At 38.2% G+C, this 19,926-nt stretch overlaps 1 protein-coding gene across 1 annotated transcript in view; it reads left to right on the plus strand.

Moving 5' to 3' along the window:
- The window catches only part of DCC (DCC netrin 1 receptor), an 828,232-nt gene that overhangs the window by 767,028 nt on the left and 41,278 nt on the right, over positions 1–19,926 (plus strand). The window contains exon 29 of the mRNA XM_065934991.1: positions 11,064–11,276. Coding sequence (XP_065791063.1) covers positions 11,064–11,276 — 213 coding nt within the window. The remainder of the gene's footprint in view (positions 1–11,063; positions 11,277–19,926) is intronic.

The following is a 19,926-nucleotide window of genomic DNA, read 5'->3' on the forward strand; positions in this document are numbered from 1 at the left end:
TATATATTTCGGATATTAACCACTTAATCAGATATTTGATTTGTAAGAATTTCCCTTCCCTTCCCTTTTCATTTTCTTTCTTTATAGCAACTTTTTAATTGGATATAGTTCCATTTGGTTATTGTTGCTGTCGTTGCCTTTGCTTTTGGTGTCAAACCAAAAACAAACAAAAAAAATTGCCAAGATCAATGTCTAAGTTTTCTTACAGGAGCTTTACAGTTCTTGGTCTTATGTTCAAGTCTTTAATCCAGTTTATTTTTACATATGGTACAAGATAACGGTTCAGGTTCACTAGTTCACAATGACTATTATTCAGTTTTCCCAGCACCTTTTATTGAAGAGACTATTCCCTCCCCATGGTATATTATTGAATTTCATTTTAAATATTAGTTTATTTTATACTTGGGGATATATTTGGGCTTGCAATTCTGTCCTGTGGTCTGTGTCTGTTTTTATGCTAATACTATACTGTTTTAATTACTATAGTTTTGTAGTATAGTTTTGAAATCAGGAACTATGATGCCTCCAGCTTTGTTCTTAGGTTTACTTTTGGTTCATGAGTTCCATGCAAATTTTAGTTTTGTTTTTTATTTTCTCTTTTTCTATTTCTGTAAATATTACATTGGAATTACAGTAAGGATTGACTGAATATATAGATGGCTTTGGGTGGTAATTTTAACAATATTAATTCTTCCAACCCAGGAACACAGACTATCTTTCCATTTTTGTGGCTTGTTCAATTTCTTTTATCAAAGTCCAGTAGATTTCCATATACAACTGTTTCACCTCCTCAGTTAAATTTATTCCTAAGTATTTTGTTCTTTTTGATGGTCCTGTAAATGAGATTGTTTTCTTAATTTCTCTGATAGTCTGTTGTTAGTATATCAAAATGCAACTGATTTCTGTATATTGATTTTACATCCTGAGAGCAGTATTTGTTTCAAAGAATTTACAAATGGAGAGAGATTCTCAAGCTACTATATGCACCCTGGTGATTTTTCCTGTGCTATTTGGCCTTTTTTTTCCCTTCAAGCACAGCATTTTAAAATCAATTTTATGGCATTCTTCTCTTAGTTACGAACAGGTGACTCAGCATCTCCTGTGAGATAGGATATTTCGTAATAGATAAGATGGTAACAGCAATAAAATATATTTGTGGAGTAGCTATATTTTTTTCAAGCCAACAGGGACAGCTCTAAGAAATCATAAATTGTCTAGATGTAGCAAGGTTAGAATTAAAAGGCATCAAAAATCTGCCAACAGAGAATTAGATTTATTTTTCTTCTTCTCACTGCACATCACGTCTAGAGAATAGAGTTGTGTGCAAAAACTCAAAGAAAAAAAATCCTCCAGACCACATTGAAGGGATTTAAATAAAGGTTTAAGAAGTCCAACACCCCCAAATTTCTGAATCCCAAGGCAACTAGGATGATAATTCTAATCAAAGGATTCAGAACACATAAGTCCCTTCTTCAATTTCCGAATTGCACTGTCCCCGAGAGAAAAGAGGTTTATAGTTTTAGTTTAGTTTTCTTCTCATTGCTTCATTGTTCATTTATATTCTCTTACTGTATTAGGAAGTGTCAGAATGGCCTTTATCTGTTCATTCCAGCAAGACTGAGATAGCCAAAGTTCACTACTTTGTCTAAAACTGGAAATTAGCTATTTCATTCGCGGGTGTTCCTGTAAATTCTTTTCCATTTTTAAAAGCATCACCTCCTTCTGAAAATCCAGCATCCCATTGACTCCTTCGTTTCTCTCCTGATCTGGTAGAACATGCAAAACTGTTTCATTAAACCATGGGGAAAATGATTCCAAAAGTTAAATTTCAGTGAAAAGGAAAACAACTGAACTAGTATAGAATTTAGTTTCGTCTGTGGTTAAGGATCACAGATGTGTTTATACCTTTGTTTAGCCTCACATACCACTCTGGTGCAGGATTTTGATAGTGGGGGAGGCTGTGCATACCTGGGGTCAGAAGGTAAATCTCTGTATCTTCTACCCGATTTTGTTATGACTCTGAAAACTGCTCTAAAAATTAAGGTCTTTTAGAAAGAAAAGGTGGTGTGGGGGAGTAGGGAGTGAGAAAGAGGAAGGAAGGAAGGAAGTTAAGCAGGAAGAAAGGGAGAAAAAAGTAGTCTCCTTAGTTGATTTTTATTTTAATTTACTTAAAAGTAATGTTATTAAATACATTTAAAATTATATTACTATTATGTAACATATAATGTGAACATAAAATAGATAATATATTATATAAAGTTATGCAAATTAAGGATTCTTAACAGAATTCTTTGTTTAATAATTCTTGAACCTCATCTAAAATAAAAGGCATAGACATTCTACTCCTGGCCAAGATGCCATAGATTTTTTTAAAATATAAGATATACTCAGTCCTTCTTCAAGTATTTTTTGACCAAAGCTATGTGCAATGCAAAAGGGATTGGAACTAATATGTGTTTCCAAGTGATTGCTTTGAAAAGAAATACATAAAACAAGCATCCTCTTTTCTGGGAAACTAAATATTCTCTAAATCACTGTCAGAAACAGTTAACTTCCAGCCATTCAGTATTGGTTTCTAAATGCCTTGAAGAACACTAAACATCCCAGTTCTTTCTCAAGCAGAAAACATTTCATGTCTCTGGCTGGAGATGTCTTATTAGTCACCTTGAAAAACAGCAAAAGGCACATGTAGACAAAGAAACATTTGACTGTGGGAAATGGAGCAACTCTCCTTTCTCAAAAGTTATCAGAAAGACCTTTGAGTTTGAGAGGTGACTCACTCAATACCTGCCCCCAAAGAAGGCTGCTTTCTGAAGCCACTAATAAAGCTGAATTTCTCCCCTCCCATAACGAATGGAAAGATATAGGATACAGTACATTTGCATAACACATATTCAGTGATCCACACAGAAAGGTTTATACAGTTGTGGTGGACAAATATTTCTTCCTCCTATTAATAGCTTCAGTTTTGCTCTTCACATCAGTGGGCAAAGGAACTGGCCGTGGGGGAACAACAAAAAGAGATGTATTCTGAAAACTTCAAACAATCATCTGTAGATCTCATTTCTATAAGTCAGTATAAAATTGGTGCCCCCATTTCCTCCTCTTTGAAACAGGTACTAGAGGTGATGATGTCCACTATTATTTTTAGTGTTGGCATTGTCTCAGTGAGAGCACCAGTCAACTTTCAACAGGTCATTGTTCTTCCGCACCTCTCTCCCAAATTGGAAATCAGTTAACAAATGGAACTTGCCTTAAATAAAATCAGAACAGTGGAGTGCATGGATTTTTCTGTAGGGTCTTTAAAAAAAAAACCAAAAACTAGCTGTAAGGAATTGGGGTTACCCAGGATTACTGCATGTTGTTCTTCTGAGATTAATGAGTGAATTTGGTTCATGTCTTGAAGTGTCTTTGTTTAGTTATTCATGTGCTATATTTCTTTCAAATATTGCAATCTGAGATAGAAGGAAAATCCTCATTTCCATTTTTGCAATACCTTTGCCAGTTATTTTGTAGCAATTATTTATGTGCTGACATTAATTGTTATAAATTGCCTTGAGATTTGACTCTGCTGTGTAACTGTATGCTATTTGCACAATGAATTCCTACTATCTCATCATTTGAAAATGAGTGCCTTGCCAGGACCTATTTGATTCTCACTTTAGTCTGTGAATTACAGGGAGGCTGCACCTTGTGAGCAAAAGGAGGTTTTCTTTGCTTTTGGAGCTCTTAGCATGGCTAAATGTCATGTCAGAGAGCCAATCTGTTTCATATAGGTGTCCTGAAGCTGGCACCTGAACTAGCCAAACAGGCTCATATGAAATGAGAGCTCTTCTCCAGTGGAGCAGTTGCTATTGTGTTTGCTTGAGAGTTTTTTCACTGCCTTAAATGTCAACCAATTCTAAAAGGCACTTTTTTGTGTGTGCTCTGTGCAAAATATGCTGCTGCTGCTAAGTCGCTTCAGTCGTGTCCAAGTCTGCGACCCCATAGACGGCAGCCCACCAGGCTACCCCATCCATGGGATTCTCCAGGCAAGAATACTGGAGTGGGTTGCCATTTCCTTCTCCAATGCATGAAAGTGAAAAGTGAAAGTGAGGTCGCTCAGTTGTGTCCAACTCTTAGCGACCCCATGGACTGCAGCCCACCAGGCTCCTCCATCCATGAGATTTTCCAGGCAAGAGTACTGGGGTGGGTTGCCATTGCCTTCTCTGTGTGCTGAATATAAGCATTATGAATCACCTACGGGAAACATATAACTTGCCACTGAATTAGGTGTTAACCAAAATTAACATTTTGAACAAAACAAAAACAATCCTTTGTGCATGACTGATACATTCAATCTTAAGGCTGGACCCTCTCATTCCCACCTAACACTTGAGGTTAGGCACTTTCCTCTTCACTGTGTGGCATGAAATACTGATTGTGCTAAAGAGCTGGTCCAGTGGTATCAAGTCATCATTACTTCCCTTGGTGTCAAGAACAACACAGGGGTGTTCCCAGTGGGAATCATGGAGCCAACTGAAAACTTGGGAATGGAGGGCTAGGCGGGCTCAGCATTTTTATTTTCAAATGTTAAAGAGAAGAGGAAATGTAGTGCCCACCCCCAAAATTCAATGAAGTCAGCAGAATTCATGAGGAGCCTGAAGCTTTTAAGTAACTAAATTTTAGAAGACTAAAAAAATGCAGTTTTATCAAACCTATGATCATAGTAATATTTTAATATAGATCTCTTTCATTTCAAAAATGTAGAAGAAATAGAAAAGAAAAAATATGAAGGAATGAAGAAAAGAAAGATATCACAAAATATTACTACCTCTGTAAAGACTAAAGCAGTTTTTAAAATATGATATAGATTTACTGCAATCCATCTTCAATAGAAAGAATTATGGCAGATTTCTGAGAAAAAATGTGAAATTTCTTCTCATGGAGAGGCATTTTTAATATGATGTGGATGCATGCTAGTCGTGTCTGACTCTGTGACCCCAGGCTCCTCTGTCCATGGGACTCTCCAGGTCAGAATACTGGAGTGGATTGCCATTTCCTCCTCCAGTGGATCTTCCTGAACCACAGACTGAACCCTCATCTCCTGTGCCTCCTGCATTGCAGGTGGATTATTTACTGGCTGAGCCATTGGGGAAGCCCCTAATATGATGATGTGGACAAACTAACCCTTTGGTAATAAAAGAAAGACCTCATTGTTGGTTCCTGCAGTTGCTTCTTTAAATCTTAAGAGATACTGTATTTTTTTTTTTTAAATATTATTTTATTAGTTGGAGGCCAATCACTTTACAACATTTCAGTGGGTTTTGTCATACATTGACATGAATCAGCCATATAGTTACACGTATTCCCCATCCCAATCCCCCCTCCCACCTCCCTCCCCACCCGACTCCTCAGGGTCCTCCCAGTGCACCAGGCCCGAGCACCTGACTCATGTATCCCACCTGGGCTGGTGGTCCGTTTCACCATAGATAATATACATGCTGTTCTTTCAAAACCTCCCATCCTCACGTTCTCCCCCAGAGTTCAAAAGTCTGTTCTGTACTTCTGTGTCTCTTTTTCTGTTTTGCATATAGGGTTATCGCCACCATCTATCTAAATTCCGTATATATGTGTTAGTATACTGTAATGATCTTTATCTTTCTGGCTTACTTCACTCTGTATAATGGGCTCCAGTTTCATCCATCTCATTAGAACTGATTCAAATGAATTCTTTTTAACGGCTGAGTAATATTCCATGGTGTATATGTACCACAGCTTCCTTATCCATTCATCTGCTGATGGGCATCTGGGTTGCTTCCATGTCCTGGCTATTGTAAACAGTGCTGCAATGAACATTGGGGTGCACGTGTCTCTTTCAGATCTGGATTCCTCAGTGTGTATGCCTAGAAGTGGTATTGCTGGGTCATATGGCAGTTCTATTTCCAGTTTTTTAAGAAATCTCCACACTGTTTTCCATAGTGGCTGTACTAGTTTGCATTCCCACCAACAGTGCAAGAGGGTTCCCTTTTCTCCACACCCTCTCCAGCATTTATTGCTTGTAGACTTTTGGATAGCAGCCATCCTGACTGGCGTGTAATGGTACCTCATTGTGGTTTTGATTTGCATTTCTCTGATGATGAGTGATGTTGAGCATCTTTTCATGTGTTTGTTAGCCATCTGTATGTCTTCTTTGGAGAAATGTCTGTTTAGTTCTTTGGCCCATTTTTTGATTGGGTCGTTTATTTTTCTGGAATTGAGCTTCAGGAGTTGCTTGTATATTTTTGAGATTAATCCTTTGTCTGTTTCCTCATTTGTTATTATTTTCTCCCAATCTGAGGGCTGTCTTTTCACCTTACTTATAGTTTCCTTTGTTGTGCAAAAGCTTTTAATTTTCATTAGGTCCCATTTGTTTATTTTTGCTTTTATTTCCAATATTCTGGGAGGTGGGTCATAGAAGATCTTGCTGTGATTTATGTCGGAGAGTGTTTTGCCTATGTTCTCCTCTAGGAGTTTTATAGTTTCTGGTCTTACATTTAGATCTTTAATCCATTTTGAGTTTATTTTTGTGTATGGTGTTAGAAAGTGTTCTAGTTTCATTCTTTTACAAGTGGTTGACCAGTTTTCCCAGCACCACTTGTTAAAGAGATTGTCTTTTTTCCATTGTATATCCTTGCCTCCTTTGTCAAAGATGAGGTGTCCATAGGTTCGTGGATTTATCTCTGGGCTTTCTATTCTATTCCATTGATCCATATTTCTGTCTTTGTGCCAGTACCATACTGTCTTGATGACTGTGGCTTTGTAGTAGAGTCTGAAGTCAGGCAGGTTGATTCCTCCAGTTCCATTCTTCTTTCTCAAGATTACTTTGGCTATTCGAGGTTTTTTGTATTTCCATACAAATTGTGAAATTATTTGTTCTAGTTCTGTGAAAAATACCGTTGGTAACTTGATAGGGATTGCATTGAATCTATAGATTGCTTTGGGTAGAATAGCCATTTTGATAATATTGATTCTTCCAATCCATGAGCACGGTATGTTTCTCCATCTGTTTGTGTCCTCTTTGATTTCTTTCATCAGTGTTTTATAGTTTTCTATGTATAGGTCTTTTGTTTCTTTAGGTAGATATACTCCTAAGTATTTTATTCTTTTTGTTGCAATGGTGAATGGTATTGTTTCCTTAATTCCTCTTTCTGTTTTTTCATTGTTAGTGTATAGGAATGCAAGGGATTTCTGTGTGTTAATTTTATATCCTGCAACTTTACTATATTCATTGATTAGCTCTAGTAATTTTCTGGAAGAGTCTTTAGGGTTTTCTATATAGAGGATCATGTCATCTGCAAACAGCGAGAGTTTCACTTCTTCTTTTCCTATCTGGATTCCTTTTATGTCTTTTTCTGCTCTGATTGCTGTGGCCAAAACTTCCAACACTATGTTGAATAGTAGTGGTGAGAGTGGGCATCCTTGTCTTGTTCCTGATTTCAGAGGAAATGCTTTCAATTTTTCACCATTGAGGGTGATGCTTGCTGTGGGTTTGTCATATATAGCTTTTATTATGTTGAGGTATGTTCCTTCTATTCCTGCTTTCTGGAGAGTTTTAATCATAAATGAGTGTTGAATTTTGTCAAAGGCTTTCTCTGCATCTATTGAGATAATCATATGGTTTTTATCTTTCAATTTGTTAATGTGGTGTATTACGTTGATTGATTTGCGGATATTAAAGAATCCTTGCATTCCTGGGATAAAGCCCACTTGGTCATGGTGTATGATTTTTTTAATATGTTGTTGGATTCTGTTTGCTAGAATTTTGTTAAGGATTTTTGCATCTATGTTCATCAGTGATATTGGCCTGTAGTTTTCTTTTTTTGTGGCATCTTTGTCTGGTTTTGGAATTAGGGTGATGGTGGCCTCATAGAATGAGTTTGGAAGTTTACCTTCTTCTGCAATTTTCTGGAAGAGTTTGAGTAAGATAGGTGTTAGCTCTTCTCTAAATTTTTGGTAGAATTCAGCTGTGAAGCCATCTGGTCCTGGGCTTTTGTTTGCTGGAAGATTTCTGATTACAGTTTCGATTTCCTTGCTTGTGATGACTCTGTTAAGATCTTCTATTTCTTCCTGGTTCAGTTTTGGAAAGTTATACTTTTCTAAGAATTTGTCCATTTCATCCAAGTTGTCCATTTTATTGGCATAGAGCTGCTGGTAGTAGTCTCTTATGATCCTTTGGATTTCAGTGTTGTCTGTTGTGATCTCACCCTTTTCATTTCTTATTTTGTTAATTTGGTTCTTCTCTCTTTGTTTCTTAATGAGTCTTGCTAATGGTTTGTCAATTTTGTTTATTTTTTCAAAAAACCAGCTTTTAGCTTTGTTGATTTTTGCTATGGTCTCTTTAGTTTCTTTCGCATTTATTTCTGCCCTAATTTTTAAGATTTCTTTCCTTCTGCTAACCCTGGGGTTCTTCATTTCTTCCTTCTCTAATTGCTTTAGGTGTAGAGTTAGGTTATTTATTTGGCTTTTTTCTTGTTTCTTGATGTGTGCCTGTAATGCTATGAACCTTCCCCTTAGCACTGCTTTTACAGTGTCCCATAGGTTTTGGGTTGTTGTGTTTTCATTTTCATTTATTTCTATACATACTTTGATTTCTTTTTTGATTTCTTCTATGATTTGTTGGTTATTCAGAAGCGTGTTATTTAGCCTCCATATGTTGGAATTTTTAACAATTTTTTTCCTGTAATTGAGATCTAATCTTACTGCACTGTGGTCAGAAAAGATGACTGGAATGATGTCAATTTTTTTGAATTTTCCAAGACCAGATTTATGGCCCAGGATGTGATCTATTCTGGAGAAGGTTCCGTGTGCACTTGAGAAAAAGGTGAAGTTGATTGTTTTGGGGTGAAATGTCCTATAGATATCAATTAGGTCTAGCTGGTCCATTGTATCATTTAAGGTTTGTGTTTCCTTGTTGATTTTCTGTTTAGTTGATCTATCCATGGTTGTGAGTGGGGTATTAAAGTCTCCCACTATTATTGTGTTACTATTAATTTCCTCTTTCATACTCGTTAGTGTTTGCCGTACATATTGCGGTGCTCCTATGTTGGGTGCATATATATTTATAATTGTTATATCTTCTTCTTGGATTGATCCTTTGATCATTATGTAGTGTCCTTCTTTGTCTCTTTTCACATCCTTTATTTGGAAGTCTATTTTATCTGATATGAGTATTGCGACTCCTGCTTTCTTTTGGTCTCCGTTTGCGTGAAATATTTTTTTCCAGCCCTTCACTTTCAGTCTGTATGTGTCCCTTGTTTTGAGGTGGGTCTCTTGTAGAGAGATACTGTATTTTTATCTGGGCAATTGACTATTGATCATTTATTCCTTTAGGTTAAATATGAGTCCAGAGTAAAACCTGCATAATTTTGTTTCTAAAACTATACTCCCAGTCACCTAATTACACCGTCTTGATGGAACAGAAATTACATGCATATTCCTCTTTCCTTTACATTCTTAAAAGCAGTTTAGCTCCTTTTAGCATCTCTCTGAAGTTCCCTTTCCCTTTTGCCTTTGAGAGCCAACATCACCAAAGATTTGCCTTAATTTTGTTACTTGCAGCCCCACACTTTAACCTTGCTATTATATATGCACGTACATACATGTCCATCTTTGGTAGGGCATCCTAGCGTAGAGATAAGGTACTTCTCTTCAGACTCTGCTTGCTATCAGAGTTCTATATAGTTTGCTTGATTAAATTTTCCTTATTTGAAGAAATATTTAATCAGGTTCTTTGCCCATTTTCTGGTTCCGAGTGCTACGTGGCTACATCTGTCCTTGGCCAACCCTGTATCTTTCCACCTCCATCTTTGAATGGGGTAAGCCTGAAGCCTGCTCAATGATCCAGAGGACCTCTAATCCTTTTTGAATATAGAAAAAAATGAACTTTAATATCAAATGCCTTCTACAGGCACATTTCACTTTTACATATCTTTAATCTCCACCCCCTTTAGCATTATCAGATTTTCTATCTCCTCTGCCCTTTGCTGACCTCACTGAGCCTCCCTGAGAGGTGTCTCAAAATTATCTCACAAACTAATTATCTTGAGATATTACCTGCTTAGAAATTCTCTTTGAAAAGTAAGAGATTATCTTCTATCACTGCATTTTTTTCTACCTTTACCCAATAGCACTTTCTTAAGAAACAATCAGAAATATTCTTCTTTGATCCACATTTATACCTACTATGCAGCTCTGTTCATTTTCAATTTAACTTGGATCTGTTGACTCTGAAGATGAAAGAATAAAGTCAAATCACAGTGTTCTTAGCATGAAAAACTGCCTGGCCAATATTTTAGTACAACTCAACTGTGTCCTCTGGAGAAAAAGGTGTGTTTCTACACACAAAATTGTCCAAATAGCCAAAGGCTGTCACAAACAACTATGTGAAACCTCTTCAACCATAGTAATCTGAATGAAAATTACAAGGTTTGCTACCAAAGGGGAAAAACTGCAATTCTGCATTCAGGCAACTTGTTTCAACAGAGTCATCTCTCATGTAACTTCTTAGATGGATGTGCATCTATTTTGTTTCGGAAGATAATGACAGTGGTTATTATTTGCATCATTTTATTAGCAATGCCTGGAGCAACCGGTAACTCTGATGTGTTTGATAGCTGACATGGCATGTTTAAATCACAAAAAATTGGCATATTGGCTGGCAGATAATAATGCAGCTGTAGCCGAGTTTGGTACATTGAATTTCACTGACATTGCTACTTATGAAAGGAGAAATAACTCTCTCTTCTCGCTCCATCACTTATGATTGCAGGGCCCAGACAATTCAGGCAATACAGTCAGCGCTGTGTATCTTTTACTATTCTTCCTAGAAGATACAACCCGCTCGTACTGAGTCTGTTTCTACTGTTTAAAGGGGCAGTGTTAACACGTCCCATAAACGCAGGAGGATAGTGGGATGCAGATGTTCTTAAATGTGAAGAATAGATTGGCCACATCCCGGCACAACTCTCTGAACTGTTGCAGTGACTTAGGGAAAGCCCACTTTGTTGTGGAATAATGAATGGCTTCTGTTGTCTCTATTGCAGCGGTGAGCGAAGGACCAAGCCCCCAGCAGCCAGCCATGTTGCCCCCAGCGCAGCCTGAGCATCCCAGCAGTGAGGAGGCACCCAGCAGAACCATCCCCACGGCCTGTGTTCGCCCAACGCACCCCCTTCGCAGCTTCGCCAACCCTTTGCTACCTCCGCCGATGAGTGCAATAGAACCGAAAGTCCCTTATACACCACTGCTGTCTCAGTCAGGTGAGTGCCGGCTTGTCTGCATTTACAAGCTTTGTTGTCCTCGGTGGCTCTGCCTAAGTGCCCGAGGCTTCCTGAGAAGGCTCGGAGGTGATGCAGCATTTGGATGCAGATCACGTGCGCAGTGCGCGTGGCTCATTTTTGTGGTGCCGCTTTCAAGGATTTGCCTTGTAAGCAGCTGGCTGATTGTGCCTTTCCTTCCTTTGGAAAGTCATTCATTGATGCTGAATGTCAGTCCAGTACTTATAATGGGCTACAGGTATGCCCACTAGCGAATACTGGACTTTCTGCCATGTGGGTTGTCAGATTTAAAGCTAGACTCGGAAATTAGAGCCCAGGTACAGGAGTCTGCGGAAATCACTTTTTCTGAGAAGTGTATGTAAATCTCATAATTCTATTTTGTTCCTTTCAGTGGTCATCTTCCAGGGGTTCTTATTTTAGAGTTCCAGGGCCAGAAAGGAGCATCAGACCGTGGTAGTATCTAATCTCCTAATTTTAGAAGTAAAGAAATAGAAATAAATAAATATATGAATAATATTAAATAAATATTATAAGAACATATAAGAAATAACAATAAAATAAAGAAAATAAAAAGAAATAGAAATAAAGAAACCCACTTAGATAGATAGGAAGCGTTATCTGTGTTTCCTTTCTAAGAAATGCAGATGCAGAGAGGAGAACCAGAATCCCTAATTCCCAAGGCAATGCTCATTCTGTTACCTTAGCTGGCATCCGTTGGCTCCACTGAACCAGAGCTGCTTTTAGTTTCTGTTATGGATTAGGGAGAATCAGGGGGTGCAGAGAGGGGGAGAGGAGGAGGAGGAAAGAAGGTGGAGAAGGAAAAGAAAAAAGATGAGAAAGAGGAAGAGGGGAGAAGGGGAGGAGGAATAAATAGATAAGATGAGAGAAAGGTCAGTAGCTAGATAAGTAAATATGTAAAGAACTACATAGGGCTTAAAATTATTTGGGATATTGGCATCATTCTTGACAACCCCAGCATGTTAGGCACAAGACAATGAAGTTCAATAATTCCATGTAAAGAGAGATGCCTCCTTAATAGACACAGGTGGCTGCATGGACCAATCAGCCACTGTACAGATACATTTGAGTTAGTTTCTGTTTTCAGATACATACCCAGAGCACTTTTAGTCACTACGTTAGTGCATAAACCTGCTGACACTAGGAAAAGTAAGGCTGCAATTATGAATCTTAAATTTATATTAACATGAAGACTCTATCTTGTTCCTGGCATCACACCGATCGATGTGTGTATCTGGTTTCTCACCATTCGTGTGGCGTCTAGTATGTCTGCTCAGCTGCCCGACTCTGGGAGGTGGAGTAGAACACAGGAGGGCTGTGGACCTCCATCCCTGGAGATACAAGCTGCATGTCGCCCCTGGGCAGAATGGCACACACAGGGTCACTGCAGGTCATGGTTTCATTTCACCGGAGATGGCTCTTCTAGCCCCAAAGAAGCCCCCACTAGGATTCAAAGCAAGTCAGTATTGTTCAATCTCTTCTTCTGCTTGCCACACGTAAATCCCACATACACATGATTCAGCAAATCCACTACTTGGTATTGCCCCAAAGCTGTGAGGTCTTTGCTAACTGAGACAGGAACAATTTGAAGCAAGAAAATGTATTTCAGGAAATTCCTGTGTCAAGAACATGATGCCTGGTGATATCTGGCTATACTCACTTTCCCACTGAAATGCAACTAAGGGAAATGATCTTGGAGGACACTGGTATTCAGCATAGTTGGCAGGATAATGGCAACTCCTAATAATAACTAACCTTTATTGAACATGTGCTATGTGACCTATATGCTTCTGAAGGCCTGTAGTATGATATGTGATCCTCAAAACTTTGTGATGTTGTGCCTTTTTTAAACCTATTTCAAGGATAAGGAAATTGTAATAAAGAGCATTTAAGTAGTATATTTAAATCTACACAGCTAGAGAGCAAAGCTTCTTTTCCCACTCTTTTTGATTGTAGAAAGCAGGGGTTCTGAACTTTTAGGAACTTATTTGTAGCTCTTAGTTTATATCTAACTCATTTAATGACAAAAGCAAAGATAATTTTTAAAGCCTATTAAATTAAATCAGTCTAAAGCTGATAAAAAGAAAAAAAATGGGAAACATCTGAAATAATTCGGAGTTGGGAAATACCATTTTCTCACAAGGTTTCTTCACTCACATTTTAATGAGTGAGAGAAGATGAGAATTTTATCAGAAGTTTTTCTACACCTATTGAAACGATTGCATGGTTTTTATTCTTCAGTTTGTTACTCTGGTGTATCATATTGATTAAATAGTGGATATTGAAAAATCCTTGCATCCCTAGGATAAATCCCACTTGATCATGGTATATGATCCTTTTAATGTATTGTTGGATTCTGTTTTCTAATATTTTGTTGAGAATTCTCACATCTGTCTTTATCAGTGATTTTGGCCTGTAATTTTCCTTTTTTGTGTGATATCTTTGGTTTTCATTTCACAGTGATGCTGGCCTCATAGAGTGAGTTCAGAAGTATTCATTTTTCTGCAATTTTTTTGGATAGCTTCTGAAGGATGGGTGTTAACTCTTCTCTAAATGTTTGGTAGAATTCACTTGTGAAGCCATCTGGTCCTGAACTTTTACTTGTTGAGAATTTTTAAATTACTGATTCAATTTCAGTGCTTGTAATGGGTCTGTTCATATTTTCTGTTTCTTCCTGGTTCAGTCTGAGAGATTGTAGCTCTCTGAGAATTCGTCCATTTCTTCTAGAGATGTTTAACTATTTTATACTGAGAATACCAATTTTATAACACCAAGAAACTAAAGTGCTATAGTACTTTATATTGTTGATATTCTATTTTGAAGTAAAAGTCTTTTTTTTTTTTAGTAACTGTGTTATGCAGAGAAAAAAAAGATGGAAATGATATTCAGAAGTCCATTTAAAATGAAAATTCTGCAGTGGCAGTAATAGCGGGTTTGGAACACAAAGTTTGGAAATAAACTCACACTCCAAGTGATCTATAATAACAAAAAATGACCCCCAAATGACCTAGTGATCCTAATTTTAGAAAGAATACCTGATGATGGGCAGAACAAAGCACTCACCATGGTCATTTGCTATTTTTTTTATTCTAGTTACAGTGAAACCAACGCTGTCTAAAAACAAATGCAGCATGAATGTGTGTATTATATCCTTAATAGATATGTCAGAGAGGATTTTCTTTTGTCTCTACACCTATTCCCTCAAATACTAAGCATCTTTGAAGAACCTTTCTGTTCTAATGTCGTGTGGGCAAGATCTCATTTTCCTTTATCTCCACTGCATATTTATAAGTCTACATTTGTTTTAGTATTGTTCTTATTTTAGTGGAATGATTTCTTATAAACGACCTTTACTTTCAAATTTTCCAGTGTCTTTGACTTGCTGGGGGATTGAGTTTCTAATACAGCCATAGTTTCCCTTTAAATGCCATCCACCTCCACTCACCTGAGGTCCACCCCCACCATCTCTTGGGCATTATTCAATGCCTTTCCCTTTTTTTGTTTCTCCATTGTCTCCCTGTGACTCCTGTGCATTTCATAAAGTCTTACTGCATGATTTTCAAGTAAGTTCTCCCTGCATTGCTTCTGACACATGGTAAGTAGCATGCTTCTAAGAAAGGGCTGATGTTTACTTATTCTAATAGAAACAGAAAATTAGCAGACTGACAAATGTATTAGCTGTGACATTAACTACATGCTTTTTAGTCTAAAAGATGAAATACTTAGAGCTTTCAACAAATCTTAATTCTCAGAAAAACATTACTTGAGTCAAACTGATGGATGATGTCAAGTCTTTCTCTTTTTGGGTTAAAAACAATACCTCAAGTAATTTTACTCTGAGTTTCATAATAAAAGGCTGCATAATTACTAATGAACTTATCTTTACTTACCACAAGTAGTTACTTTAGATATGGTAATGTGAGGCATTGCCGTAATTTTGAAAATATCATGCCCAATGAGAAGCTCCTTCTGGTTTGAAATCATTTAAATTAGGATCAGGGAAGAAGTTCTTTTTCTACTCAGGTTCTTGTGTATGGTTTTTCTTGGGCAGAGTTATCGATCTGTGCCTCAGTTTGCCTCCCAAAAAGGCATGCGAAGCTATGTTTGCAGTCGTTTTATATGAGGTATTTGTTGTTTAGTCACTCAGTCGTGTCCGACTCTGCAACCTCATGGACTGCAGCACACCAAGCTCCCCTATCCTTCACCATCTCCCAGAGTTTCCTCAAACCCATGTCCATTGAGTCAGTGATGCCATCCTACCGTCTCAGCCTCTCTCGTCCCCTTCTCCGCATAATATGCCGTAATGATATCCCTGCAGTTGCACAGAGATTTGCAGTATTTCTATAATAAATGGTAATTAGGAAATCATCCCGTTATCATAATGACTGACATTCTACTTCTACCTACCTGGAAACACAGATTCATTCCATCATTTATGTTTTCCTTCCACGATTAGAAATTTAGCTTACTAGACTCTAGGGTGTTTTATGGTATTTCTTACAATTTGACCATCACCTCATGATAAAGCGGTTCCATTTCTTAATGCTTCTCCTATAGACGTGAATAACTGTGTGATCTTTACACATATCAGGGAGGGTGCAAATACTGTATTTTGCAAATCACAGATGTGGCCATGTAAGTGATTTGGCTTAGTCTCCTTTCAGATTAAATAGAAAATGCTTGATGGAGCATTGGGCTTATGGCCTTATAGATCTGACATAAATTCTGCAAAGGGCCAAGATAGGCTATTTTTTTTTCCTTCCCCAGTGAAAATTCCTTTTAGCTGTGAACTGATCAGCTGCACTTTAAATGAACCTGGATTAGGGGACCATTTGTCTTCCAAGGCTGTAATTCTAAAGGGAAAGAAAATGTGACCTCTTAAATAGTGACTTTTATATTGTAGCGCTGTTTTACACTAGTCTCCTGGAGTTCTTGCATCTTTGTAAAGCTGTGTGCATGCTTCATTGTCACCCATTTACACACTGCATCTCTACATGTTTTTATTTATAAAGGGAAAGCCCAGGACATCCTGATCCTTTCAGTCTTCTAGGGATCAATATGTCAGTGGACATGACAAGACCAAAACTCACTTCATTGTACTGCGAAATTGAGTTTGATTTTCCCTCTGCAAATTGTGGCATGTGCTTCAATTTGTCTGAGGGTTGGGGACAAGGAGTGGGTGGAGGTGGCTGACAGCGGACAGAAAAGGCATTTGATTTATATTTTATGGCTGGTTGGGAAATCATGTGTTCCTGCTATAACCTGATCTTTTTTGGCAGGCCTCATTTCTGTAAATACGCTGTCACACAGAACTGCCGATAAATTACTGTAATACATTAGTTCAATTCCTTTCCCTGAGCCACGTGTGGGCCACCGTTGTGGGTGTTCATCAGGATTCCACCTGAGTGTTCCATTTTGCTGAAATCAGCCATGGGCAAAGGTCTTGGAGGGTCAGACATTCTTCAGCAGGTAGAACAAGAGGGTCACTTTCCAGGCCAGTCAGAGCAAATAAATCATTGGCACAGTTAAGTAGGAGAGATGTGTTGATTTGATGTTATTGGAGCCAATACCATCAATCAGCTTCAGAGGAGAAAATTACACCGCCCCCTACTCTGCTGTACCTCATGTGAAGCTCAGCTCTCTGTATGTTTTTTTGTTTTGTCTTGTTTTGTTTGGGCAGGGGATTGCTTTCTTGGTAGGTACCTTCTAAATTGTCCTGTCCTCATTTCTAACAGATCATTTTTTTAATAGGTGAAATTTGATTTGATTTGATTTGTCCAGTCATTCTAAATTACTCCTTGGTAAAATGTAATTGGCTCTTCCCTGGTGGCTAAGACAGTAAAGAATCTGACTGCAGTGCAGAAGACCCAGGTTCAATCCCTGGGTCAGGATGGCGCTAGTAGTAAAGAACCTGCCTACCAATGCAGGAGACATAAGTGATGTGTGTCTGATCCCTGAGTCAGGAAGATCCCCTGGAGAAGGGCATGGCAACCCACTCCAGTATTCTTGCCTGGAGAATCCCATGGATAGAGGAGCCTGGCGGGCTACAGTCCAAAGGACACAAAGAGTCAGACACAACTGAAGCGACTTAACATGCACACAAAATGTAATTAAGTCAAATTTGCTTTATACATCACCAATATTTGTAACACGGAAACCTCCTTGATGTTTTAATAAAATACTGTTTCCTTTAGCATGGTGTTCCAGGATTTAGAAAAAAAATTTCTGCTAACTGCCTCAAAGAGAGGGATTTCTAGAAGCAACTTTAGGAAACTTTGTAAGTAAGCCGTGTGACTGGTACCTCACTTATAAATGACAAAGATGAAGCCTGAAAAGGTTAAGCGGCTCGCCCAAGGTCAAGAGTTGAGCTGTTGGTAATTCAGAGACATGGAACACTGAAGAAAAAGGAGTTTAGTTGGTGCATAGTGATGCGAGCAGCTATTTTAGATTGACTTTTTTGGTACAGTTGCATTTCTAGGATGATTCTAATTATTAAATATCTCTCAGAAAGAATTCTTTGATAGCAGGCAGGTTGAATTATTTAGCTTAGTATCTGAGTAAATGTTTTCTTCTTTTATATAGACTAGATGGAGAAAGGGAGATACTCAGTCAGGAACTCTGAAATAGCTCCTGCAAACTCACCTGTCCAGCCTGCCAGATCCCTCAACGGGAGGGCCAGGGGCCAGAGAGCTGGCATCTGGTGCTTTCAGCACCACACACCATGCAGAACCATGGCTTTGGAGTCCAATCATAAAATTCAAATGGGCAGAAGGGAGTGTAAAGCAAAGATAAAAGTTAATGCACGTGAGAATGTTACTCAGATTGTGGGCCAGAACATGTGAAGGAAAATGACAGTGAAAAAAGGAATGGCTGGTAGTTTTTAAAATTTCAAAAAGCTATTGGGAAGAGGGGGCAAACGAGCACCATTGAGTCAAAATTGAGCCCTTCTGATCAAACTTTGGCACAATTTAAAAAAATAAGACAAAATATTGTACCAGAAATTGTTCAGTTCAGTTCAGTCACTCAGTTGTGTCCGACTCTTTGTGACCCCATGAACCACAGCACGCCAGGCCTCCCTGTCCATCACCAACTCCCAGAGTTGTGCCAACACCCAAACTCATGTCCATTGAGTCAGTGATGCCCTCCATCCATCTCATCCTCTGTCGTCCCCTTCTCCTCGTGCCCTCAGTCTTTCCCAGCATCAGGGTCTTTTCAAATGAGTCAGCTCTTCAAATCAGGTGGCCAAAGTATTGGAGTTTCAGCTTCAGCATCAGTCCTTCCAATGAACACCCAGGACTGATCTCCTTTAGGATGGACTGGTTGGATCTCCTCATAGTCCAAGGGACTCTCACCAGTCTGCTCCAGCGCTACAGTTCAAAGGCATCAATTCTTCAGTGCTCAGCTTTCTTTATAGTCCAAACCTCACATCCATACATGACCACTGGAAAAACCATAGCCTTGACTAGATGGACCTTTGTTGACAAAGTAATGTCTCTGCTTTCTAGAGACAAGAATTGTTAGATCGCAAATAAATTGAAGCTACTTATCAATATTATGCAGTCTCACTCTAGGGTTAAATCACTGCGTTGCCAGCTAGATAGTCGTGTCTGTGTGCTCAGTCACATCTAACTTCCTGTGACCCCACAGACTACAACCTGTCAGGCTCCTCTGTCCATGGACTTGTCCAGGCAAGAATATTGGAGTGGGTTGCCATTTTCTTCTCCAGGGGATATTTCCAACCCGGGGATCAAACTGTAGAGAAAATAAAAACAAATCTATTATATAGTACACAATATAGTTTGAAGCATATAATCTAAGAAGACTGTCCTTTGATTACACTGGGGAGTGGTGGTCTTGTGAGTGATGGAAAATGATGAGAGAAAGGGTGAAGAATAGGTTGTTTTCAAGGCAGCGATTTTTCCTTTCCTGTCACCTAAGAACTTGATCAGTCACATGATCAACTACCGCTATAGAGATTTTGTTATTTACAAAATATTCTTGAGGCTCCAAGTGCCTTTTAAAAATCAGCTTAGGAGAAACTAGTAGGGTTAATACTTTACATTTTGTCACCATTTACAATTTGTAAAGGATATTCTCAAGTGAATTCCTGCCTACCTGCAAAGTAACTATTATCACCATTATTGACGCGAAGAGGTTGAATAATTTGTCCTGTTTCAGGCTCATATGTGTTTGTTCTTTGACCTTTATACAAACCCTTACAGATAATGGACACTCAATAAATATTTGTAGAGTTTGTCAGAATAGAATAACAAAGTAAGAGCCAGAAATTAAATTCAGGTCTTCAGTTTCAAGTCTAACGATGATTATAGGTGAAGCAAGGCAGTTTGGGAGTTGGGAAAAGGGTTAGATATCGATAATAAAGGCAGATAAGATGAAACAATTTCCAAATTCATGACCATTTGCTCATAAAATGATAAATGGCCTGAACTATGAATAACACTTTCTGGTAAAGTTGAATTAAATTACATAAAGTGGGAAAAAGTAATACTAAGCCACCACCTCTGGAAGCTCTATTCAGTAATTTAACTTCATGAAAATAAATACACATAGTACATGAAGAAGAACCATGTCCCCTTTAAATTATTGAAAAAAG

This window comes from Muntiacus reevesi, chromosome 4 (assembly GCF_963930625.1).
Source record: "Muntiacus reevesi chromosome 4, mMunRee1.1, whole genome shotgun sequence".
NCBI classification, from domain to species: domain Eukaryota; kingdom Metazoa; phylum Chordata; class Mammalia; order Artiodactyla; family Cervidae; genus Muntiacus; species Muntiacus reevesi.